Below are 26,966 nucleotides of genomic sequence, written 5' to 3'. Positions count from 1 at the left end.
GTTGTTTATTAGTGCCTATAGAATATTGCAAAAAAAAATAAACATGCGAAATAATGGTGTGGAACATCGCAGCACGTGTTCAATTCCCATGAGCATGTGGGTATAAATAATTCAATTCCATAGGTGGAAGATAAGCCGGCGAGGGGCAGGGTGCCGCTCAGGCAATTTTCCACTCAATAGCATTTGGATTTGCCTCTCAAGTGGACGCTAAACTGTTGCTTCTTTTCCATCTTGCCTGACACTACTGACTCTGTTGAATATTTGAGTGGTGAAAACCTCCACCGTTTAGTGCAGTAACTGTGGCCAACAAAGGACGACAACATTGATGTAAGATTCAAGTCCAAATCTTGATGAAGGAGTCCACACTTCAAACCACTTGTTTAAATGTTTTAATCCTAGTACGAATGACTCATACACATGTAACTTCACACAAAATCTTGAAAAAAAAAAAATATATATATGTTTGAGGCATGTCCATGTAAAATTACAATTGCATTTATAAATAACAAAAAATACTGCTACAGTAAAGCTCCTCATACATGAAAAAAAGAAAAATGTCGTCTGTGTTCTGTGGTTTAAATTTTAACGGTATAGAGCACCAAGTTCAAAGGACCACTACACTCTGCAGTTCAGCAGCCTTATCTATGATGGAGTGATGGGAAAAATGAAACACCTAAAGGAATGTTGAATGACAAATGGGTGTTCTCTGAAGCTTTATGGGTAAATAGTTACACCTGCCACTGGAGGGCGCCCGAGTGAGGCTTAAGCGTCACCAGCCCAGGCCCACTTCCATGCTCCACACATTTTCAGCACCAAAACAAAAGCCTCTTGTAAAATAAAACGACTGTATATCCTCCAGTTGTTCATGTGGTTTCTGAGGTGGCACCAGACCTCATCAGAGTCTGCGTGGTCTCCTCATACCTGTGTGGAGACTTGGCCAAGCGACCTGATGATGACTGGGGTTGGACAGCATGATATGGTCCGAGACAAAGAAATGACTGAGGTCTAATCACGAGAGCTTGTGGGATCTTCCTGAGATCAAGTGTTGTGGTTCCACTGTCAGCTGTGAGCTGCTCGGAGCATCAATAATTTGGACCTTTGCTGTAAGGATTCCGCCTCATCATAGCTCCGTAGCACATGGAGGGGTCACAGACGCCTGGCTGGCCCGGGATGCCGGGGTTACCACTTTTCCCTTCAGCTCCGTTTAGACCGGGAGAACCTGGCTCACCAGGAGGTCCTTGCTTGCCATAACCCCGAGGGCCTAGTGGACCTGTTGAGACACAAGTCGTGTTTAAAGAGTCGTTCAGCGGTTGAATGCAAATAAAATGCAGCATATTTGTTTACCAGGTGGCCCAGGAGGACCTTGGTCACCGGTAATGGCCCGACCTGGACTTCCTTTGTCCCCCTTTAGACCTGGTTCACCTGGAAACAGAGAAAAAATCATATATTGCTGAGGAATATGAGTGTAGACCAGGAAGAATGCACACAAAGGTGGATGTGGCGGGGGTCGCTATGGTGACCCTCATGGGTTTACAACGTACCTTTTAGCCCATGTATACCGCGGTGACCCGGTCGTCCGGGAAGTCCTGGCTGCCCACTTGATCCAGACAGACCTGGAGCGCCCCTGAGGCCCTGTGGGCCCATCGGACCTGGTGTCCCGGGCGATCCAGGGCGACCGTGACATCTGGCACAGCTACTCTGCTGGCTGCGCATCAGAACAGGCAGCTCACCTTGGAGAGAGAGAAGCCTTGCTAGCTGTGTATGAGCAAGAGCAAAGGACTGTCTGGGCACAAACAACTCACTCTGGAGAATCTGCCGGCAGATCTGTCGAATGTGGCTGTCTGATATTTCTTTAGCCTGTAATTGGAATCATAGGAGACCTAGATTTACACCTTGAATACTTATTTGATTCTATTTGGATTCATTTGGATGCACATATTTCTTGGTTGGCGCTAGAAATGATCGATGGAGTCTTACAGCTCTCCCTTCAGGTCCAGGCTGGCCCGGTGGACCGGTGTCACCTTGAAGCCCTCGTGCACCGGGTTGGCCAATTTGCCCTGGTGGTCCAGGTCGACCCACTTGACCCTCAAGGCCCCTTGGGCCTTGTTCGCCTGCTGTTCCTTTCTGGCAGAATACAAGGCCACTGTCAGCAGAGGTAAGAACACACCTCCGTGACACATCCTCCATGACTCACCTCTCCTTTAGCTCCGGTTGAACCAGACAAGCCCTGTCCGCAAATATCACAATCATCAAGCAGCAGCTATGACATCACTTCGTTTGTAGCAAGGTGAAAAAAATAATCTGAGTATGCAGCTTTATAAAGACATAAGGTAAGGCTCAGACTGGACAGGAGGTTGTATGGACATAAGGCTTCTTACCTGAGCTCCAGGGCGGCCATTGTCTCCCTTCTCGCCTTTCAAGCCCTGTTAAAACAAGTGTCACAGACCTTTTACTTCAACACAAAAGAACGTGTGTACTCTACTTCTGATGTGAAGCTTTGAGTAACGAATCCACAATTGAGATTATGGGTATCATTTTTTTTCATTCCCCAGCAGTTCAAATCACAGAGCGACTACAGGTCGACCTTACCGCCTCTCCTCGATCACCGGCTCCGCCCCTTTGTCCCTGATGAGCCAAAGACAGCAATTACACTTCTATAAGACAGTGCTGGAAGAAGAGGATGGTGATGCAGGTGGGAGCGCTCTTGAGGCATGATGAGGTTAAAAGGAGCAGGGGATATTCAAAACACATCATGCAAATGCCTCCACAAATTCAACATTAAACACGTTTGTCTATTTGTTAAAGACTCGGCGCTAAAACACAATATTCCCTTCAACACTGAACTTCATATTTGGATGAAATATATCAAGCATTTCTGCCAGTTTTAATACCTTGCTGCCCATGAGTCCTGGCATGCCTGGATGTCCTGGCTCACCCACTCGCCCTGGTTCCCCAGGTCTTCCCTTCAGATATAAACAAGTGTTATTAAGCATACATGAAGCCGGCAGAATACACAAATCAGGTCCTGGGACACACTATTAAAACATCGGACAACAGATGTGTGACTTGTGAATCGTGATTGTAATTATACAGGACATTTTTTCATAGAGGCCTCCACCAAGATTTGTCCTACATTCGTTGTATCAATATATTTAGGGATCCCCGATCGATCGCTCAGTGATATCGTCCGATATCAGGATGATCGGTGAACGGCGATCACTACTTGTCACTGCCAATCACGACAGCCGGCGCACTAATGAAGGCCCCCTGGTGTTGATGTGTCCGCCACTCGCTGCTCACGAAGCAGCAGCATGTCTGTCTGTAAAGTTTGCATCCTGCAGCACATGCACAGTAAAATGCAGTGCAAGGAAGCGCGTCAAAATTAAACACACCATTTAAAGCACCTGCACTTGACGGAGCATGGGGAGTTTTCAGGGCTCATGAAAGTGAGACCAGTCGGTTCCTCAGCAGCTGTTAGCGCGGCAACACCCGCCAGTCCGAGCGTGACATTCGGAATGCTACGCAAATTGCCCAAGAAATAACTATTAATAGCTAGCTAGATGACCAGCCTTTCTCAGGTGTCTTTTATGCAGAGACAGAAATGACCGAATCCGCCACCGTTTTGGAGTCATGCACATCATTCATTAGCCACCGGAATCTGAAACGTTTGAAAATGTCTGGGGTGGAAACTTTCATAAATGCGGTGCTCTCTGTCCCGCTGCAAGTAGAAAGCACACTCAGATGGAGAAAAAGTGCTATTTGATAAATCTGTTTTGGTTTTATTATTATATTTAATTGCAACATTTTCTCTTTCACAGCAATTAGTATCCATTTTGTGGTGTGAAAATAGTTGTATTTTTCTGACAGCTTTGATTTTCTTGATTGCAGCTTCTTTCTCTAGCATTAACCCTCAAACACAGTCTTGTCACAACACAAATGGGATGCCACTCTTCCTCTCAAGGCTGGATCACTGTGCAAATGTCCTTCAGTGGAAGCTTTAATATGTAAGTGAGCCATTCAATTTCCTCACCACAATGCAGGCAAATTCCTCGCCTCTTCTGTTACCATGTTTTCTTATACAAATAAGGCCTTCACTTTTTTTTTTTTTTTTTTTTTTTTGAAGCAGAATATAAGCTTTAGTTCTGTGGCAACAATGTTTTCAAGGATCAAGTTGCTTATATAGAATGAATAACCACAGCAATACATAATGTAATGTGTCACATCGAGGGACAACACATCATCATCACCGTGGCAGCACAGCAATAGCACATAATATGGGATTTTCTTTTCTTTTTTCCAATGTATTTTCAAGTCAAACAAAGAGGAAATGATGAAGAGATGACTCCAGTAATAACAGCCATTCCCATGGCCGCCTCCATTGATGTTCATTGTCTTGGCTTATTGGCTGTGTATGAATCACTCATTTTGGCAAAGAAACTGAATCTGTCCAACACTCTTCCCTAGAAAGTTTGTTTTTGCACGAAAGAAAAAAAAGAATCATCCTGAATGATGCATGAATGACCAGATCAAACCCAAGAGACACATTCAAAACACAAGCAGACTCTTACCACAGGTCCTGCAGGTCCTGGTAACCCTGGACTTCCACTGTCGCCCTGGCTTCCCTGGAAGTAGCATCACTACCGTCACTCGGCACATTGTAACAATAAATTGTGATCGATTTCATGACTACAATTAAAACACAAATCAATTGAATGCTATCTTGAAAAGAGCGGTTCAAAAAGACAATTTTCTAATTTTAGCTGAATGTTTTGTGCTTGAATTGCTTGTAGAGGAATAGAGGAATATCAAAGACAGGTAGTCTCCAAATATCAAAGGAATTTGGGAGTACAAATACACACAAAGATCTATTTCCCTTTTGAAAACACACCACTAAATAGAGTGTCTATTTCTTGTCTTCATTCCTTCTTTCCTGCCCTGGCTTTTCTGATGCTTTAGTTATGATTAGATTATATTATACTGTATTGTATTGTATTGTATTGTGCTCAACCGCATAACTTAAAAATAGGTGGTGTAGATAGGTATATGAAAACATTAACTGCATTTCTCAAAATAAGTGATTAAATTTCTGAATTGTTAGTTAAAAAAAAGTCATAAACCTTCTTTAAATTACCTTTGAGCCTGCAGGCCCCTTTAGTCCAGGAGCACCAGGCAAACCAACTTCACCCTGGGGATAAATTATCATTCTATAAATGGTTATGATGGTTATAAAGAGAATTTATTAACCCATGCTCATGCTTATGGTGAACTTACCGGTGGTCCGCTTGAACCCTTGAGTCCTTTTTGTCCCGGCTGGCCAACCTCTCCCTTTAATAATGAAAATATTTGAGCACTAAATCTGGATTTACTCATCAATTTTAGTTCGTAAAAATAAGAATACCAGCCAGCTAGCAACCCACCTTTTGTCCGTCGAGGCCAGCAACCCCTTGCATGCCAGGCATGCCCTGAAAATGGATGAAATACATATAAAAATGTATCTTAAAAATAATGAACCCAGTGACCCCTACTGTAAATTGAGAGTGAACAAGTACAGCTCTTAGGAACTACTAGTGAAAGGCCATTGTCCAACTCTGCAGTAGAGCTTAAGAACCCACAGATGCTGTGTACAGATCAAAAATGTTGGTGGTGGGCCACAGTAAACAGAACCACTCTTTAAAGGGCTTTAATTTTGGTTTGCTGATGAAGTAGGTGCAGATGCTTCAGGAGACCCACACGCTGCAGTTTGTTACCGGTGACCATCCGCACATCAGACAGAGAGAAAACCACCTGAACATCTGCATGTAGGAATGTGGTCACCCCAAACTGAGGCATCATCTTGATTTAACTGGAGGAAGTCAAGCACTAATCCTGTCCTGTTTGATATATCGCTAAATCTCATGTTCTTGGGGAGGAAAATGGCTTAAAGCCCTGTGGAGCAACTGAGTCATCCTCCGCGGAGCCATCACAGACTTTGGCCACCACTAGAAATAATAATTACGATCAGCGGGGTGGATGCCCGGCTGAAACACTTTCTTCCTAAAACAAAGCAGCACAAATCCCCTCGATGAGTAACTTTCACTGGTGAACATGTGTGAGTCTGTGTGTTGCATAAGAGGGTTATCCTGGGATGAACTACAAGGGAAATACCCCTGAACTTCTGGCTGCCAGGGGTATTCTCTGTACTCCAGCCAGAGCGCTAACACGCCGCAGCCCTGCGAGGGGATAAAACGATACACACATGATTCATGAAGCCCCTATTTTTATCTTTGGCGGATTTCACTTTCACTTTTCCATCATCATTTCTCTCACATGAATACAGTCTGGGCGTCAGCCTTGTTGCGAGCTACATGGTTTCTCAATCCCCATGTTGCATGGGTTTTATTGATCGAACATGTTTTTCAACGCCAGGGAACATGTAAGGGACCAAAAGCAACAGATAATAGAAAACATGACGGATGAGTGGCGTCTGTGTAATGACTTACAGGATGACCCTCCCTTCCATCAGCGCCGGGGATACCGTTGTCCCCTGCCTCCCCCTTGGTGGAAAATCACAAACAATAAAACAGATGTGATAACAGCATCGGAGTTGATAAATCACTGTGTATTTCAATCTAAAATGAATACATTGCTCATCGCTGCCAATCCAAATGTGAGAAGAATGTGAGTTGTTTTTGGTGGTGGGCACTAGTGGGCGCAAGTTTTGCTTGTTTCAGTTGAGATCTGTCAACAAGTGTTTTCAGATGTTTCTATTTTTTTTGCAACTGTCAGATTAATTGATTTTGTCTACGATAGCCCGTGAAACAGCTGTGCATTTTGCCAGTTACAGTAGCAAGGAAAAACAATAACAATCTGCACTGACAAGGTTATGTTGATAAAAAATACCTCTCTAAATTGAATAATTGTTGTTGTGTTCCCTTATTATAACCAGCACGTCTTCAGCAGGAAGTGAGATGAACCTTTTTATCATTGGAGGCTAATGTTTTTGGTTTCTTCATATTGAAAAAAAAAACCCAGTGAATGCATCATAATAACAGGAATACAGAAAAATACCATGGAACACCTGAAGGGACGGATCAGGTGAGAGTGGCATGGGTTTATTTACTTCTAAAAGCAAGTATTTTTACTGTAATTCGTGCAATAGAGAGTCAAACATCCTTTGTTTCCTTGTTTCTCAGTCCATGTTTCCCATTCACTTATTGGTTACTTTTTGTTCCATGTCATATCAGGAGCGATGAAGACAAATGACTTCGCAGGACAACTATCATGGAGTTATCGCTTCAGCTTTTTTTTTTGATGATGCATTTTTCTGATTGGGTCGATTTATACGACCGAACGACTTCAAGTCCGAAAAATGCGATAGTTGTTGACAGTTCTAATCTCCAAAAACAGCCCATCTTGAACAAGTTTCTGGGTCACCGTGGTCTTAAGTTGCGCTATAAATTAGTTTTGAATTCCCTTTTGAATCAACAAACTCTGTTGAAGACGCCTGTAAAAATCAGGTTCTGTGATGAACATATCAAATGAAGAGAGATGAACAAGGATAAAACGGAACTATCCATCCACAAGACCTCTGTTCAATATGATACATCCTCCTTACTTAATGGATTTTCCAGATACTTGTTAATATAATATCCAAAACATGAGGGAGGGTGACAAAGGTTGCTTTTACATGTGGGTTTGGAAGCGACACGGGGAACACCGCCTGAGTGTAATCACATTTCCATGGCTGTCAAACATCAGCAACTTTTGGGAAAGTCCTTTTTAGAGCAGGAGAACCTCCTACCAGGATTATTCCCCTACTCTCTTAATGGGATTTATTATAAATAAAGACAAACAGACCTTCTGACCAGGCGATCCCAGGGCTCCATCCTTTCCATCTCTCCCAGGTTGCCCCTGCAAACAAAAAGGAGATTAAAGTAACATATGAATGTGATGACAAATGCAAGTTATCCATTTGACCTTGGCTGATTTTGTACTTACAGGTTTTCCTGGATAGCCCGCGGGCCCAGGTGGTCCGGGACTTCCTTTTTCGCCCTGCACATCACATACTTCCGTATCATGAGAACAATCATCATTGCAGATGTGGTTAAAATGTTGTCCACAAGCTCACCGCTGGGCCAGACTTTCCGGGTGATCCTGGCAATCCTGGGGGGCCGACCGCTCCCTGAGAACAAATGGGGAAAGGTCAACAGATTAGAAAAGTGTTTATACTTCGGCCTTAGAAAGGTTTAGTCTTCGTGAATTGCCACTTGTACCCGTGCGCTGCCATTTTCTGAGACCATATTTAAGCTTTTTGGAGTCCCTCATATCTGACGCACTTTTCATCTTCAGAGGAAATTACAAGTCCACAGATAGGGAGCAGAACCCAAGCCACCTAGTCATTTTATGTCGAGCACGAGGGCTCTAAAAATGGGTGGTTGGATTTATATTCAGCATCAATTTAAAACATCACAAAAATTCTGACCCGCAACGTTAAATTGATCGAATTTAGCTATTCAACAAGGTACCTGTTAAAAGGTAGAGCTCAAGAATGTGAGGCTGGGGATAAATCAATTCTCAAAAACATTGCGATTCATTCCCGACAATATTCAATATTTCTGACCAGAACTGATTTTTTTTTTTTCCCACATTATGACAGCGGCAAGATATGATGCAGTTTCCTGATTAACAGTTGTGAAGCTGAGCTTAAGCGCATCTCCTGCTCAACAGAGCAGCTGATAAAACACACATGTTTAATACTCATGACAAACTTTTATTTTCAAACACCAACTATTGTTAAATACCAAGGACTTGTTGCTGAATTCACATAGCTGATGCTACATATGGCAGCCAACTCTACAGTGCCATTTCACGAGTGCACCACGGGCTGCATTCATAATGTATATTTTAAGTCACTCGGCTGGAAAGGCAAGACATGTGCGACGTGTAGCCTGACAAAAGCCTCTTTAGCCAGAGTTTTACACTAGTTACAAGAGAATGAGCAACCCTATACTAACATGCTAGCGCTCTCTGTTAACCGTCTCTCTCCTCTTCATTGGTCTGTGAACACAGGCTCTCAGTAACCGAACAATTCAGCCCCTAAAATATTACTGTCAGAACCTGTTCTGGCACCTTATTATTGCACATAAACTGCTTTGTATATTTATAAAGACTGAATATTATACTTTAGAATTAACCAGGGTCAGCACTTGGACCAAACCGTGATGTGCCTTTTTATTATTATTTATTTTTTAAATAATAAATCAGAATTGCAGAATATTAATGGACTCAGACAAAGGATCAAATACAAACCAAATTGACACCCAAGCATCAGGAAAACACAGAATCAGCCCAAATGCATATCATTCCAGCCCTGAAGAAGAATGTGTCATTTGGAAACCTTCATGAACCAAAGTTGATGTCGAAGGAAGGGATTTCTACGAAAGATGGCTAAATCAGACGCAATTGCGATAATCAAAACAAAGACAAGATATCGCCTTTGGTGAAGACTCTATTCCGCCATGGGGATGCCTTAGAAAACTAAACTAAAACCTGGGCTGCAATCAGAAATGTTGAATTTAACAAAAACTCTCATGCTGGTCATAATTGATGATGTACTTTCAGGGCACAGCAGGGGACCTTTCAGGCAATTATGCTGAATAAAGCCAAACTAATGCCCCACTGAACACCACAGGTGGGTTTGATTCCATTTCTTGACACTACAAAATAAATCTCCATCTAACAAGCCGTAGCTTGAAGTGTAGTAAAATTACAAACCTCCACACCCACAATAAATGAGAGCTCTGAGGCATTTAGCACATTTCAAAACTGGTCCAATCCTTTGCCTGTCAATCATCCACACATGCTGTTCAGCGCTCAGCAAGTGACACAGATTTAGCGAAAAGAATCTGCAGTACAGTCGACGACACACATAACAAGAGTTCTGAAAATATGCAGCATCTGTCCATTCACTCTTGAGTCGTCCTTCCTGCCATCGGCGGAGAAGAGGAAAATATTTGTCGCTTCCTCGAGTGGGGCTTCAGTATAACAGCGCTTTTATCCTGCAATGAGTTCCAAGTATTACAGCAGCCTGGAAACTATAGCAGCAGGGTCGCCGGGTTTGTCAACATCGGACGGAACATGGAGGTGTAAAACTGTTTTGAATCTGTATTGAAGCTCATAGTAAAACTCAAGGTTCCCCACTGGGCAAAGCCATAACAGATGGTATTCACATGAGGAACCTCGAACGGTTCACGGCGAACACCTCCTGTCATGAGGAAAGTCAATCATCCTCCGTAAACATCAACACGGTGTTTCCACTTAACCCCTGCAAACATGGCAGAAATGAGTGCACTGTAAATACATCTTTGAACATTAGCTTGGATGGAGACGTTTGTTTGGACCTCCAGTGCAACATTTTAGCAAACATTTACAGCATTTATAATTATTTATTTTTTCGTTTTCACATGTGCAACAAAGGAAGTGAAGCTGTAGTGGAAGTGCTTTTATGTTTTGCTATTCTTATTTGCTCCGCGGCAATTCCTCTCAGGTCAAGCTCAAGGTGTGAGCACTGGGATGAGTTTCACATCCTGATAGGGTGATGGGATTCTTTTCATCACCAGCACCCGGCTTCCGATAAAGCTACATTTCAAGAGAAATAAAAAAGGTCGGTTTAGTGAAATTACTTTTACTCCGCCTGCAATTTTACACTGGATTCCTGGCTGAGGCTTTTGCCACTCCACTGTGCTAAAGTCAAAGTTATTTTTACCAATCAAATATATTTGTTTTAACATGACAATGATGAACTAATATGTGAGTGCAGATGTTGCTTTCCACACGATTAGGAGCAGATGTTGCGTTCTGCTCAATCATAAAGGAACACTGGAGGAGGGAGTTTTAAGTGACAGGTTGGTCAGTATGTAGTGTGGGACATTTAATCCTCCCGTGTGGCTTTTAGCAGAGTTCCCTGGATTTCACTGTGGAAAAAAAACGAGGTCTAGATGGTGAAAATACAGATTTTCTGAATTACTACAACGTATGTTAAACCTCAGACATACATGTTACATAGCATAACAATAAGACGATAAAGGGGTTGGGATTCTGGGGTTGGATTAAAGGAATGTTTTCCTATCCCTTGCCAAATTCTTCACGTTTTTTTTTTTGTTCATCTCAGAAACAAATGATTCCACGATGTACACACCAGTTGAATTATTAATATAATATTTATATGGACAAATTACCTTGCTCCCCAGCTGACCTGGTGGTCCAGGTAATCCAGGTGATCCTCTCGCACCCTGCATTAAAACCACTTGTTATTATTTACTTGACTGATATGGTGCTTTCTGTCCTACCGTTGGTCCTGGCTGCCCTCGTTCCCCCTTGTATCCATCTGGACCGCGCTTACCCTGCAACAGAACTCATTTCTTAACTGTTCATCTTCACATAGAGCTTCACAGTGTTTCTATGGTGAACTATTCACCTCCACGCCAGGTGGACCAGGCAAGCCACGACTTCCTCTGATTCCCGGGATCCCCTTTAAATATGGAGGAAAAGAGCTAGTGAGAGAATAGAAGCACATTGACAGCGCTGGTGGATGCGTCTTTTCAAAGCACCATATTTAAATCTAAACCAGGGGTGTCCAATAAAAGCACACGTTTGGAATATCACTGACAACTAGTGGAGAGAGACTGCCATTTCAAAGCCTCTAAAAGTTGGTCCCAAATTATGCTTGTATGAAGGTCCTCACCCTCCACCTCTGGTGTTGTGAGCAAGGAAGAGCGAGTCGAGCAGAGATGTCGGCACAAGAAGCAACAGGATGAAATGAACACTATCGTATTTAATCGGCCATGAACGTGTCGGTCGCCAACAGCGATTCATTCACATGAATCTGATATGGCAGGAGTGTCAAACTCAATCACAGATAGAATCGCAAATGAAATTTTAAACACATACTTACTAGTGTTTATAGAAGCGTTGCTTCAGGGGAATTAGAGATTAAACAGAATCAACTGTCAGTCATAGCTTAGATTCTCTGCGATTAGTGTCAAGACTGTGCTCTGCCACCACTAACTCTGCCTCATAACATAAGGGTAAGTGTTGAAGTGCCACATCCTCTTCTTCCTTCTCTGAATTCATTAATTTCTTTATTATTTATCATTCATTCATTTTGAATCTCTCTTTAAATAAAAAGAAAACAGCCTGTTGAACAGCATGACGCATGATACGACAACACATTGTAGGTGATCTGGGTTTTGGTTAACTTTAAATGAGAACAGAATTTTAACTTAACTCAAGTATTAAGTTCTTGTGAATAAATTACTGAATAAATACCTTAACTATCACAATTGGGAGTCAGTTATTCAATATGAAGATTTTACTCCAGCAGCAGGCAGTAAAAAAACAATGGTATTTTGTGCTGCATGAAGTAATTCAACAACTTTTTGGGTTGTCTTTTGTAGTTCAGCTACTCATGCAGCACACAAAATGTTTGGCCAGTAAGGCCAGTTGCATGTTTTTCTAATAGAACAAAAGGCCTATTGTCCTAATATAAGGACAATTCACATTGTGAAATGTGTTACTTAAATCAGGTCCATCAAAGGTTCCAATAAGTGCAAGCTAGTCACGCACTCTCCAAGGTTCTCCACAAAGACATAAGGTAAATCTCCTATGTAAAGCAAGTGTGTGCTCATCATCCATGTTTATGTGTGAATACCAAAAAAAGATTTCTGCATAATCTGGGACCTTTAATCTGTATATGAATTTAAGTTATTGTTCGACACAAATGTGTTTAAAATCAACATCATTCTGAAAATTTGAAAAAAAATCTGAAATAAATGTATGTCAGCAGATGCGGGTCAGGTGTGTTTTGAATTAGCATATTGAACTATGTAGTACTCACAGGCTTACCATCAGCACCAGTAGGACCAGGATGACCAGGCTTTCCACTCTGCCCTTGTTCTCCCTAGAAAAACGACAAAAACATCATAAGCTGTGGTGTTTTTGAAGTTCATAGTTGATAATGAGAGACCAACAATACACGCTCCTGTTTATAAACATCTCAGAGTGAATTAGGAACAAAACAGAGCACTTTGTGAGGCCCATCTGTGAACCAGAGGGGCCCAGCATTCTGAAGCCATTGGTAAATGCAGTAAAAGCACAGCGGCAAAAGTTAAAAACACAAACATCCTCCAAACCACAGTGGTTTATAACAGCAAACCATTTCCCTGTTAACTTAGTGCAACTATTGTAAAGAGTTGTATATCCTGAGCCATCTGTCAATTCATCGTTCATTTCCTCTGTCCTCTATTGCAAATATTTCTTTTCAGCCTTCGACCAGCGCTGGGATCTAAGGAGAGTCGCCACAAATCATCATCGCAAACCTCAGGTTTCCATACGGGATCAAAGTTTCAAGAAAAAAAGCTTGACTGTTTCCATTCATTTACTTTCAATGCCGGCGATCCAGTCGGCAGAATGTGTTGAACAACGCACAGCAGCCCGCACAATCAGTGTGTGGAGATATTCATTACTTAAGAGCCGCTCCTTCAGATGGGCTCCGTCAGGAGTTACCCCCGACACACGGAAAGAAACGCTCATTCTCTCCTGCTAAATTCAAAACACTTGTTGGCCAGCGAAAACAAAGCCACCGCTCGGTGTCTGCCTCTTGCTGCTTCCAATTTGGATTGTGGGCAAACAAATATTTCACATGATTACGGTGCCTAAGCCTTTCATGGGCATGTTTTTGCGACGTGAAAGGTGTTTGTGCTGGCGTGTTTTATCAATGATGCCTTTTTAACTAGCTTCCCCAATCAGGACGTAATTTGATTTCAACTGCAGTCGAGTCGGGATTAAGTGGTTTAAACAAAGATAAGTGGCTTGGGCTCAACATTTGTTAACTCGGCAACATGTTCAGAGGTTGGGTCTCACAGCAGATGTACTGGGGTTCCCTCCTTACAAGCACATTCTGCCAACACAGTGAGTGCAAACCTCCAAGCAAAAAGTTCATTTCAACCAGGATTTTCACCCAGTATTTAAGCTGGAGCTGGACAGCTGGACAGGAGATGGCGCTCTGGAGCTTGCTCACACATCACTCACACAAGAAACAAGGAAGAAAGCTACTGGAGACAGCGACGACTCGAAGAGAGTTGAGGAGCCAGAAGCATTAGAGAGATGGATAACAATGTTTTTTGCGCAATATCCAGACAGTGTTTGTAGTGAAATTAACCACATTAGCGCCTGTGCTAATGGTCTCCTTGATATGGATATTTACTGCATCATTCAATTTGTTGTGTATTCTTTTTTTTTTTTTTCGTTTTATATCGATAACTAGCACAACACACAAATAAAACAGCGCCCACAACCAAAGAACAGTACAGGCTCAGTTTAAAATATGTGGAATTTAAAAGTTAGTCGCATGCCGCCAACAAACAACCTTGAGTTCCTCTATGATCTGACCAGCGTTCCACAGCAACACAATGGGTATGATGGATGTGGATAACACATTTTGTCACTATTGCCACTATTTTCATAACATCTTCTGGCGGCTGCATGGATGGATGGATGGCAATTTATTTAACACTGTGTCAGGCAATGTTGCATACAATGATTGCCCAACAAAAGCAATGTTGCAACAAACCGCATGGAAAACCGACCTTTATTCCAGGAAGTCCAGGAGGTCCAGGAGGACAAACACAAGGTTCTTGAGTTGGTTCCATGTAATCGGGGCTGTTTGAGCACTGTGGGAGCCAAAAAAAAAAAAAATCTGACTCAGCTGGTGATATGTTAAGCTTCTAGAGTCTATAAATATGTGTTTAAAAAGCACTTGTGTAAAATAATAGGCAACTCATAGGGCTGCAAAAAAAAAGGACTTTGCACGTGTTTATGTGTTAATGATGCAAAGGAGAAAAGGAGTATTTTATCGCATCTTTCCAGGCCCAAAACGCTGGCTAAGTGCCTCACGTCCACAGTAGGAGACAGAAGAAAAATAGAAGTTTCATAGACTCACAGAAGCTTTGCCAAATGGTCTCGCACAAACAGTGTTCACAAACAGATGTGAAAAAGAGAATTGAAGTTACACAACTAAAGACACATGAGGATTCAGAATAGTTTCACGCCGTAACAGTAAATCTATGGAGTTAACTGATGGAGCAAGTGTGTGGCGCAGCACAGAGTGGAAACAGATGTTCTTCGACCAGGGTGAGAAGTAGGTGAGGTGATGTTATCTCTGTTGTGTTTGGGCCTTTAAACAAACCCAAACATGTTTGTACTCACCACTCCAGGTACTTCACATGCCGTCTCCCTGTTGTTCTGCTCAGGATCACAGTAGATGCGTAGCTTCTGGATCTCAAACTAAATTGGCAGATAAGTGAGAGTGAGATTTTCATGGTCTGAAAAACATATGTTGGAAACCTCCAGGATTTTTCTGAATAAACATAAAAGAACATATTGATAGACACAGCAGCTTCTAGTTGCTTCACCTCCTGTGTATTTTGGCAGCTCTACAAATACAACTCTGATCTTAAGTCTGCTCTCTGACAAGGTTATTAAAACATCTTGGAGCACTGAAGTTTAACCAAAAACAAAAAAAAACGTTTTATATTCATTAAGGAACATTTTGTGTTCAGGGAGTCCTTTAACTTTGACATGCATTTGGATTCAATACGACGACCTCCATGATTGTATGAGGAAAAGCAGAACCATCTCTGCTTATTCTTTCTGTTTCAGATTCAGTGCATCACGAAATATGTCTGTCATCGAACTTGTGTTAATGTTGTGTTCATTACATCCAACATTTGGGCAGCAATGAAACTTGCTGACTCAGCAAGGCTCACCAGCTCTGAAACCAACAGCGCATTCCCTGTTTATAGCACACAATAATAATCTAATGTAATAGTGGTGGTGGTAATGTTTTAGATGAAAACTAAGTATTGTTGTTATTGGAGTGATAACATTGCTAACAAAACTGCTCTGTAAAAGGAAACAGGACAAAGTTATGTAATATTTTCAGGCAAGAATGCACTTTCCGACAAAAAGGAAAATAAAGTCCCTGTGTCATTCATTTCACTCAGTCGTATTTCACATATTTGATGAGGCGTTGTCTCAGGCCGAGGAGTTATTGCTTAAGGTTAGCAGTTCTCCAAGGATGAAGCAATAAACCTTGTTATTTAATAAAACACATCACTTCTTGTTCTTCTAGTATTTTTCCTACCTTCATGGATTTGATTTGTGTCTCTCTATTTGTTTTTTTTTTTTTTCTTGTGTCCAAATTCCGGTCGGAATACTCACAGGTGCCGTTGTTTCCTTGCGGACGTACTTTCCAACTTGAGTTTTACCGTTGATAAAAATGCCAACTGGCGTCTCTAAGGAGAGAGTTTCCATTTCCAGGTCGTCAACGTAGAGAGTCACGTCCTCTTCGGTGACCAGCAGCCGCAGCTGGTGCCATTTTTCATCAAACAGCTTCTTTTGTGGACAAAAAAGAAGAATACTGTCATTACATTTATGGGCAAAAGGGTCACCTGGGGGCCACGTACGGATTGCAGCCTGTTCTATCTTGTCTTACCTTATCTTATTTTTTTTTCTAACTACTATTTATTATTTCCATTCCAATATTGAAATTCACAAATTCCCCACCCACGATAAATAAATAAATACATGTTTTATGCATGGCAGCACATCTCTCCACAGAATGTGTCTTGTATAGAAATAATTACACTGTGAACATGAAAACATTGCAGGCATTTCTATCTCTGTCTCTCGTCCCTGATCTTTCACCTACAATATAGCGCTGTCTCTGCTCACGCGTCAGGCCAGAGTCTTGCTCCTGTCACCACTTGTAATTATCTTTCACATACGGGAGCCCGACTTCATGCTCAGATGGTCGACTCAAATGCTGTCATTTACATTTTGATTACATACGAGATGGCGTTAAATCCCTGTCATTGAAGTTTTAAGCACACATGATGGGCAGGAAGCTGGTGGAATAGAATTGTAATGTGTGGAAATGACTTGTTATATGACCCTTTCAAAGCGCTTTCTGCTATATTTCATGATCCTTCCATATTATTAAGGTTGATCATAATGCTCAGAATCTAACCACTAAAGATTAACTATACAACTCAATCCTCCAAAAGAAATGGGATTGGCTGCGACCCGATTCAGACCACATCTTGAATTTAGGGCTTCAACTGTCCACATTCCTCAGTATTGTAAAGGAATCTGAATCTGGAAAGTATCTGAGTTGACCTGCAAAATCGAGGCGCATAGCAAAGAAAGAAGTGAGCTCGAGGGGGTCTTGTCCTTGAAAGGTTGTAGCTCTACCACTTGGGTAGTCGAGCATTGTTACTTAATAAAAGAGTCATTCAAGTTGATCTCCTCGACGGCAAAAATAAACAGGTTTGTTTTGCATTTTCCAGCTGCTGCAGTCTGCACCTTGAGCTCATTTTTCTGGAGCTCAAACTCAAAAATGTTTTACGAACAGCTCACACAAATTCTCTGTGATGTTTCGTAACTTAACAACCAGTTGAAATCGTTGTGAGTGCCAGTCAGGTTTTCCGTGTCTGAGTTTGTGAGTTAGAGACAGGCGGCGTCTTTCCTGTGGCTAAACGTTGAGTTGGAGCGATCTGTGAAGGTTTTAATTGCATAATGAGAACAATGTGGCCAAACAATGTGTCTATATTCCATCTGAGCAAGTCGCGATGTCGGATGAGGTAGAGCAAGTGTAATAAAAGTCAAGCGTGAAACAGATCAAACAGCCCTATTATACCGACAGGATGATGCTTTATTTTTAACAGAAAAAAATTTCAAAAGAAATATTATAATAACCAAATGACAGAAGCACGACATTTGCGGAGCAAGAGGAAAAAGTCGCGCAGTCCACTACCAAGATTCAACTTAATAGATAGAGAATGTTCTCCTTTACTGCCTGGTTTCTGAGTCGGATCGCTTCTTGATTGGCTACACTCCGTTCCACGTTACAATTCAAGCCGCAATAGGTCAGTTCTCCTCACACACACAAAGCTTGTCGATTGTAAATACTGAACATGGTTATCGTGACCCATCCACTCAGAGCATTGGGATTGTTGGGCCTGGAGTGCGCCCAGCATCGGCCATTTTTGTAGTCTTTGTCGCCATTTTAAAGGCATTTTAGTAAACTTCAACTGTATATAATTCAATAAATATTAATATATATATATATGTATTATCTTAATGCCAAGTCATTGCACAGGTATCTCCTTCTTTGTCTCTTGGCATTTTCCATCAGGGGTTGCCACAGGCAGTCAACATTCTCCACCTTGACTTATATCTTCAGTCACATAAACTTTATACTTTCTTCCGTTATCACATCTATGAACCTCAAACGTTGTCTACCTCTTCTTTTTTCCTGCACTTTCATATCTTCATCCAGCTGGTTCCTTCCCTGTCTCTCCTGTCAGCGTGGCTAGCTCACCATGCTAATCTTTCTTTCTACTCATCTACTGTAACAGTCAATGACAAAAGTAGAGGTGTCACACATTAGGACTGTACTACTGTATGTTATCTGAACTATGTGGGACCAGAGATATAACTGTTGGTAACTAAGTAAAACCTATCATTCTCACATTAAGTTTCTCTCTCTATAACCCATTGTCCAGCGTTGGCCGTCCCAAGCCCTTCCATGATGAATTACGGTACTGTGGCCAGTGTTGGATCGTGGCTTACTTTGGCAGTCTGCTGAGAAAATGTGACCGTCTGGGTTCCACTGGGGCCTGCACTGGTTGTGGTGAACATGACTGTACTGTCAATTCCATTCAGCGTCACCGCCATCTGAGGTCTCCCATCGAGCGTCTGAATCCGCCACAGGTCCCACTCCTCCTTCGTCACGGAACCCTTGTACCTCAGTGTGGCGACAAAGACGTAGGACGGCGGCAGACCATCAGGGAAAAGCTTCCTTCAATACAAACAGCAAGTCAAGTTCATGTGTGACGTCAAAGACCATTGGGAACGATCCGATTACCTCGTTGCTTCGCTCAAGTCAAGACGAGACGTCACCTCATATGCTTTGGTGCCGAAATAAGTTCCCTGTGTCTTCTTGGCTTTTTTGGCCAAATTTAAATGTAGCAGAATATCAAAGCCCTTTTCATCCCGGGAATCGATGGGAATCCTTGCTTGACAAACAGTCTCTGGAGAAATAGCACAGTGGAAATATGCACATAAAGTGGTTTCTGGCGAGGGCAACCCAAAGATGGTGTCATTTAAAGTGATGTCATTCCGTACTACAGTTCTGTGATTCAATAACATTTTTCTAGTTTCAGACGTCTGTAATGCGTTTACTCACCCTCGCAGAGTTTCTGACGTATGACTTGTATGATCCTCGAGATGCCTTTGTAGTCTTCAACGGAGAAGACATACGTCGAGTGAGGTTTGTTTGCAATATCTCTCAACTCGGCCACCTCTGTCTCCGAGCCAACGCCAATCGCAAAGAGAATGACCCCTTTTTTCCTCGCTGCTTCGGCTGCTTTCAAGACCTCATCTTGAGATTTTCCGTCTGTAAGGACAACAGCGATTCTGGAAACACCCAACGGGCCGCGTTCAGACAGGCCGAATAATTTGTCTGTGGCAAACTTGATCGCCGTCCCCGTCCTCGTATTTCCGCCCATGTACTCGATGGACTCCATGGCTCCGATTAGCTCTCTGTTGGAGTAGTATTTTCCCAGGGGTATTTCTAAAACAGGATCATCGCTGTACTGGACCACTCCAACTTGAGTAAATTTCTCTCCAATATTGAAGCTTGTGGTGATATTGACAAGCCACCGCTTAACAATTTCAAAGTTAACATCCTCGACACTCCAAGAGCCATCGAGGATAAAGACCAAATCACACGGAGCAGTCCTACAACCTGGAACAGACAGAGAAGGACGCCGTTACTGGAAAGCTGCATTCCTTCATTATTTCAGTGACGTTGTAATGTGTGAACAAAAAGCACAATAGAAAACAATGAAGACAGGAGACCCCTTACTTCTTAAGTCTTCATGCTGTGCTGCATTTAACAAATGGAGAAGCATGAAGCACAGGCATCGTAAGACACAATGCATGGATGGCGCTTTGTAACCCATTATGCTGCAGCACCAACTTCCAATTGAGCACCTGAAGGGGAAGGGAAGACACATGCTTTGTGTTGCAGTGAATGAGTGGATAGACAATGAAAGCATTTATGACATGTGACTTTATGTTGTTCTTGCCTTGACACAACGCTCAAGATCAAAACAAGGATACAGTGTCTTGCGTTCCCGGTCCATGCGTGTGGCATGAATTCGATGGAATCTGTGGATGTCTCGAGTAACTTAATGTTCAGGATAAGGAAAGTTGAGGGTAAAATAAATATACGAGTAGATAGGTTAGGCTTGTAAGAATACACATTTTGTTTTGCCAATTGTTTAAGCAACTCTCTGGTTGGTATACAGAGCTGTCTTGTTCTTAATAACCCCCCAAAAACTGTGTGGTGTACAAACACAGGTGTACTGTTTACTTCTGAGATGAAAATGAATGACAGCCTCCTGAACATGCAGCCAACACCAGCTATGACTGGCTAGTATTCCATTACCAACCGACGAGTGAAGTCATTTCAAGTTTTTTATATGCTTCCCCTGATGTATTTCATGTCTTAGAAGATCACGTGCCTTTGATCATACTCTGAAACTCAAGAGATTTCCACACTTCATTAAGACTTCTCTGTGAGAGTCGGAAAAACAGTCTCAAAATCCCATCTTTTTCAAGACTTCCAAGACATGCTCAAGTATCCTGTATACAGTACAAACCCAATGGATTCCAATGCACATTTTTACTTCCACCCCACAGCAGAAACCCTGCTGTGCGTCATGAAGCACATTAATGCCAAGCTAACCATGAAGTTACAATTACTCGTAATGAAAGTACATTCACTGTCGAAGATTTCTTCAACATAATTCCCCAATGTGAAATGTCAACAATCATAGTCATAGCAATGAACGGTACCGACAAATGAAATGCAAAACTTCTTGTTACCATATCATGGCCGGTTGATTGTAATTGCAGGTTTTCAAATGTAATACTCGGGTCAGATGCTGATTTATCCAATCTGAGGGATTAAAGTGGCTTTTAGCTACTGGGTAAACTTGGCCGCACTTGCAGCAAAAGCATTAAGACCTGAATGTGCTGTTCCCAGTTACCTCGAATCCTTCTCGCAACACTGCGATATACAAGGCGCCGTACATCTTAGTCAGCTGCTGTTCACCCCAGTCCTTTGGGAAGTCGTCGTTCTCTCTCAAGCTATGTCTAATTCTACACAGCAAAGCTTGACATTCGCAGCCAAGAATTATAAATTGTCTCAATGAATAAATGCTTAAAATTTTGTAGCAGCCCCGAGGCTCTGACTGCTGCACCTGCGTGGCCCTGAAGAGTTCAGATGAGTTTCCTGCATCTGTTTAAACCTGCTAACACTTAAAGCAGCTGTGACCTTTAAAGACGATTATTTTGACACACTTCCTATCCAAATATCTGCTACCATGTTAATGTAATGAGGCAAGTGATTTATGTTGTCACAAGAAGCGTGCTCTTAAATTATTTATTTTTATTATTTTGAGCCATAAAATACACTTGTACGCGGCGCCTTTGTTTTTTTTTCTTTAAAAAGAGCTTCAGCCTTACACTAGTTCCTGTCCTACATTTCCGTCCTTTGAACTTAAGCATCATCCAGGTGAGAAGTTGACTGCCTTTCCGAACAAATAGAGAAACATCAAGGCAAGTACAACACATGTCAAAATACCAGGTTTGTTCTTCAGTTAATGTCAAGTACAAAACAATGACATGTTAGGCTTCACAATAAAGCATGCAGTTCAGCAGATGTATTTGTCAGCAACATGAAACATCAATGCCACAGCATGTGCTGAACACAACAGGGGGGAGGATGGTGATATACATTGTGCATGCATGTCCAGGAGGCCAATCATGTTAAGTGTTCAATTCTAAACTATAAAAAGCTGTGTTCTTGACAGGGATACATTGTCAAGCATTACTATGTTCTGTGCTGTCTGGTGCTGTCTGGGAACACGCATGGCTCTGACATCCCCCTTTTAGATTCCATAGAATCATGTTTGGCCCCTTCTTGGACTGTAACATTCTGACAAGCTGTGTGGTCTTGGATGACATTCTGACTGCTGCACTGGCCTCTCACTGTCAGTGCACTGTTCTTTCCTGAAGATATCCTGACGTGGGAAACAAGTCCTCAGGAATTAGAGGTTGCGATGAAGAGGTTCTAAGTTGAGTTTCAACGCAATGTTTTTCTTCATGTCCGTCACATTCTCACTCTTCAAGTATCACGTATCAAGTATCATCAAGCAGACTTTTGGGTGCAATGTTGACACAGCAGTTCGCCTTCTGTATTGCATAGGCATTTCAATGGAAGGAACTGCTTGAAGACTTATTTAAAATTGGAAAAAAAATGTAAGACAGAAAGGAAAGTAACTTCATAGTCACTTTCCTTGGGAGCTAGTTACTTTTGCAGTGAGTAATTCAGTTTCTAATTCATCCTCTATCCACAGGCTGACTGAAAGAATCTTGCGCAACAAATTCCCAACTCTGTGCTATTTTGACACACAAATGGTTGAGTCAGTTCCCGATGGACAGACATTTATGAGTCTTCGCCTCAAATCCACAAATGCGGGAAAGACTATATTGAGTCAGGATCTTTTTTCTTCTGTAGACAGCAAAAAAAAAGTTGCAGATCATAGGAACGCAGGTCAGTTTTGATGCAAGCGTCCGCCATAAACGGGAATAAGTGGGAGATAATGAAAGAAAAACAGACGGAATCACTCAGGCATCATTCTGCCCGTCACCATATAAGGTTCATTTGATTTTGAGAAAACATGCATCATTTGGTCCCTTGACTCGACGCGTCACTAAAGCAAACATATTATTGTTCCGAGCTGATCGCTCGCTCCGCGTAATCATCTTTTATTGTGTTTTCCAACACATGCACGAAAGTGCTGACATCCCCAAAAGCCGTTACAAATGAGGACCAGATCACATTGAACCCATTGCAACATGGTGGTGAATCTGAGCTCTTTTAAGATGGCACATGAAGGTCAATAAAACAGTAACCAGCAAGTGACCTTTGGCCAAGATCGGCGGGTTGAGATTTTAACGTTAACGCTTTTTCCACCCTCACTCCCCGAAGCGCAGCAGTTACAGTTGCCCGAGTCATTTTCATAAGAATTTTCCCCACTGGGGATGGTGGAGGCCGCTGGAAAACACTCGCAGTGGCGGCGTCCAGGAAGGACCACTTTCTCCTTGATTGACTTTCCTCACACTTTATCTCTGGAATTCCTCGACCAGAGAGGTGAAATCCTGCAGTCAAAGAGCCCTGGAAATGACGTGATGTCCTGGGAAAAGCTGGAACGCATGTGTTTATGCAGCAAAGCAGGTGCAGTGACCTGACGTGAAACCACCAGACTCAAATGATCTTTGAAGTATTTCGAGGAGCTTCAGCTGTTTTTGGTTTTGTCGGAAAAGCAGCATGAAGCTCCACTCCTGTATAGAACAATACATCAGCTGCAGCTTTGGGGATGTTATTGCTTGCTGCTTGGTGTAATAAGAATCAGGAGAGTCACTTTTTCACTGTTTGCAACCTTCAGCTTAGAGTCCAGTAATGTTACCGGTCATGTGTGCAGACAGCGGCTTGTGCTTGCAGCCTTCACCCTCGCCTCCGCTACACTTATCTGCTATAAATTTGGCAAAAGGAAGTGGTTTCATTCCAGAGACAGCAACTGCTTTTCAGCGTAAATCACGGCTGCCAAGATCACAGGAGTTCAGTGCTGCCAGATTCTTAGAGGAAAAAACTGCTTAGCAGTATCAGTTTAGAAAGCTGCTAAAAACGTCTTGTAAATCCATTATCTCAGTTGGCTTTTTGTTGTCTATTATAGCCATGAAAAAGTATTGTTGTGCTTTAACTGTGCACGCAGTGTTACCGCAGGTCAAAGAGTGAAAAGTATGAGGAGTGAAACTGAATATCTGGGTATGATTCCACTCATTTTTTCATGACAGCAGTCCAAACAAGCAGCAATAACTGGACTAAATGTCTTCACTATGCTGCAGCAGAGTTCACTAAACTAAAGTGCAAGACTCTGAGTGACACCACAAACTTCCTGTAATTGTTCGCATAACTTTGAATTGAATTCCAATTATTGAAGGAGCTGTTGAGGAAGTTGTTTTCAATTCAAATGATAGAAAAGAAAGTAAAAAGATTACCGGTAAAAATGTCCAAGCCTTTGAGTGAATTTCCGTTAATCCTCTCATTGAAAGCCAGTGATCCTAACTGTTCAGCTGCTCAAGTTAACAGAAAGTGAATTAGAAGAGAGGTGCACGTGTTTCTCTCCAGAATAAAAGCCTGCCGTTCGCAGCAGCTCCTTCTATCTCTTCAGGTTCTGTCCCTCTTCCTCCTTGCCACCCCCACGATGGCGGACGTTCACTGGCCTGCAGCCATCTCAATTACAATGGGTGGAACTGAGACCCAGATAAGGAGGTAAAGAGACAGCCCATCTCTTCCAGCGCAAAAGGAAAATAAAAGTAATGAGCCCATCCGTCGTCCAAGTGTTGAGGGTTTGGAGCCTGCGTTGGTTGCTAGGGGCACAACCAGAGAACATGGAGATTTCTGGAGCCAGGACAAAAAGTTGATCAGCCCACTTGTTTTGCAGACTGAGAAACTCACTCACCCTCCAACTCCTGTTTCCACAGTTTTGACCTTCTTGCACTTCATCAGCCACCTACCAGCATGAGCAACGAACAAGGTGTGAAAATGTGTAGCAGATTTCTGGGCGAGAAAAAGAAAAAAACAAAAAAACAGCTGCAAGTCATCAGACGTGTAGAAATGGATCTGGTTTCCACGCAGCTGTCAGATCTCAGTTTAATCCTGGGCTACAAGTTAAATCATGTTTGAGCTCAGCTGTACCTGCTGCTAACAGCCTTGATGGGTCCTAGTTTACTGGATGGATCATGAGCTGCTGAAGATCACAGGTTTAATTTAAAGAACATGTAAATTCTGTAACCTGCGGGAGGAAAACTTAAACCCTGTAAATGCAGCTGGATTATGAAGTCCAGTGAAGTATATTAAAAAATGTCCCTTTTCCCAGTCACTAGAAACTGAGCTAATTTGACAGGTTCTCAGTCGAGAGTGGCGGTTTAATCTCCTCCTGGTCCTAGGTCTGTTCCGCACCTAGCAAGGATGGCAACCCAGGTCACAGTGACGTCCACAACAGGTTACGAAATGAGTACCATGACCGAACTGCTGAAGCACCCAACAAAGGAAACCCATTTCAGTGAGCTGTGTGTGGATCCGTAACTGCTTGTGTGAGCCTAGAATACATGATGATACGTTTGTTTATTTTGCTGCTTGTTTGTTTCAAATTTACTCTTAAGTTACTACATTTTCATTGGGAAATGTTGCGCTTTTCATGTTTCTTTTGCTAAAAAAAACGTGGTAAAATATTGTCCTATTCTTCGCAGAGATGTCAGTCCTTTCTTCTGTATATACTTCTTATATTATTTTATATTATTTCCTGATTGACTACGATCATGCACAAAGCAAAGTTGAGAATCTCTGTAACACAGATGCCAAAAACAAGAGACCGTTGCAGTGCATTATGGGGCTGCTAGTATGAGTAGTGGGAGAGCTGTGTACCAGAAAACCATTTCAAGAGTGTAGTCACTTTGTTGTGCTTGTTTGGAACAAAAACCGACACCCACTGTGGCCTTTTGAGGACCGCAAGTCTGACTGAAGATTCAGAATTATATTTGCTGACACATCATTTTTCCCCTGATATTTAGCAGTAAAGATGATCAAATATCTCAGTTGGTTTGACAGGATTTGTGTCAGCCCTTTGCGCCTACACACATGTGCATCTCTTTTGTATAAATAAACACAATACTTGTCTAAGTTCAAATGTATCTGTAATTTGCTGAGGTATCAGTCATGAGCAATTGTCCGTTCAACGTTGCTAAACATTTCTAAATGCAGGATTTATTTTATCTGTTATTTCTACTGTGGTCTTTTCAACGTGTCAGGGTTTGTTTGAAGACAAATATAGTTTGGCGTTCTCGCTGTATATCGTTGAATAGATCAATCAGAGCTCATAAAGCTTTCCTGCCTCTCGATGAGTTGCAACAAGGATTTCCATGACCTAAAAGGCTTAACAAAAGCCTTCATATTTGAAGTGTAGGTGCACTCGACGATCAGTATCAGGACAAGGTGGGACATGCTTAAACTGCTCATGTCTTTCTCCTGTCCTACGCCTGCTTCCATTGACATATTTCATTAGTGCTGTGTGAGCTGTTTTGTATGATCATGCAAAAACAAGATTTTTTTTTTTTTAACCAAACCTAGTGCAGGGGGTTCAGTCAGGACTCAGGAGGAATCCATTATATTTTGGGTCAGGTCCATTAAACGTAGCAAACAGATCTTTTTTTTTTTTTTTTTTTTTTTGCAGGCGCAGGTTCTTTCTCCCAGCAAACAGGTTTCCATTAATGTGTCAGTCTACAGGCAAAGCTAGAACCATGAACCTATTTTCAAGGTTATCTGATCAATTCCATAACTCAACACTCGACAAGTAAAATCTGGCGGAATTTCAGTTGGATTTTCACAGACCCCTCTGCTGCCGGAGATGCTGTCACTGGAAACAACAATAAAACTTTCCCTGGACACAATAACTTGCTCATGCATGTGTCCAAAAGAAATCCCCAAATATTGAATGTTTTCTCACAAAGTCATTGTCATGGTTATGCCACATGGAAAATGTTTCACAATTACAGATACGTTTGACATGCCATTAGTTTTCAACTCATGGAGACAAATCCCGCCACTAAGTCTCTTCTTCTGTTATCTATTAGGGAAACCTCTTGCAACATTTGTACCATATTTATTTGGATGTTATTTCAGAGGATCAAATGAACACGAGGACGTTCAATTATTCTGGAGCAAGACTGTTTTT

The 26,966-nt window shown here is 42.1% G+C and overlaps 1 protein-coding gene across 1 annotated transcript; it reads right to left on the bottom strand.

Annotated features, from left to right (window-relative positions):
• Positions 1–426: 426 nt before the first annotated feature.
• Positions 427–24,572, bottom strand: col21a1 (collagen, type XXI, alpha 1). Its single transcript, XM_053875656.1, has 29 exons — positions 24,232–24,572; positions 19,967–20,094; positions 19,286–19,846; positions 18,965–19,130; positions 18,670–18,898; positions 16,258–16,431; positions 15,244–15,321; positions 14,625–14,708; positions 12,875–12,937; positions 11,456–11,509; positions 11,328–11,381; positions 11,217–11,270; positions 8,108–8,161; positions 7,978–8,031; positions 7,837–7,890; positions 6,480–6,533; positions 5,418–5,462; positions 5,272–5,325; positions 5,132–5,185; positions 4,569–4,622; positions 2,892–2,963; positions 2,590–2,625; positions 2,379–2,423; positions 2,195–2,227; positions 1,978–2,124; positions 1,803–1,857; positions 1,542–1,730; positions 1,345–1,422; positions 427–1,270 (listed from the first exon to the last, which is right to left on the bottom strand). Exons 2-29 carry the CDS (start codon positions 20,061–20,063, stop codon positions 1,083–1,085), a joined length of 2,880 nt encoding a protein of 959 aa, XP_053731631.1. The 5' UTR covers positions 20,064–20,094; positions 24,232–24,572; the 3' UTR covers positions 427–1,082.
• Positions 24,573–26,966: the final 2,394 nt, after the last annotated feature.

Source organism: Synchiropus splendidus, chromosome 9 (genome assembly GCF_027744825.2).
Source record: "Synchiropus splendidus isolate RoL2022-P1 chromosome 9, RoL_Sspl_1.0, whole genome shotgun sequence".
Taxonomy (NCBI): Eukaryota; Metazoa; Chordata; class Actinopteri; order Syngnathiformes; family Callionymidae; genus Synchiropus; species Synchiropus splendidus.
Note: the sequence above shows the minus strand (reverse complement) of the source record. Positions and strands in the feature narration are given on the sequence as shown.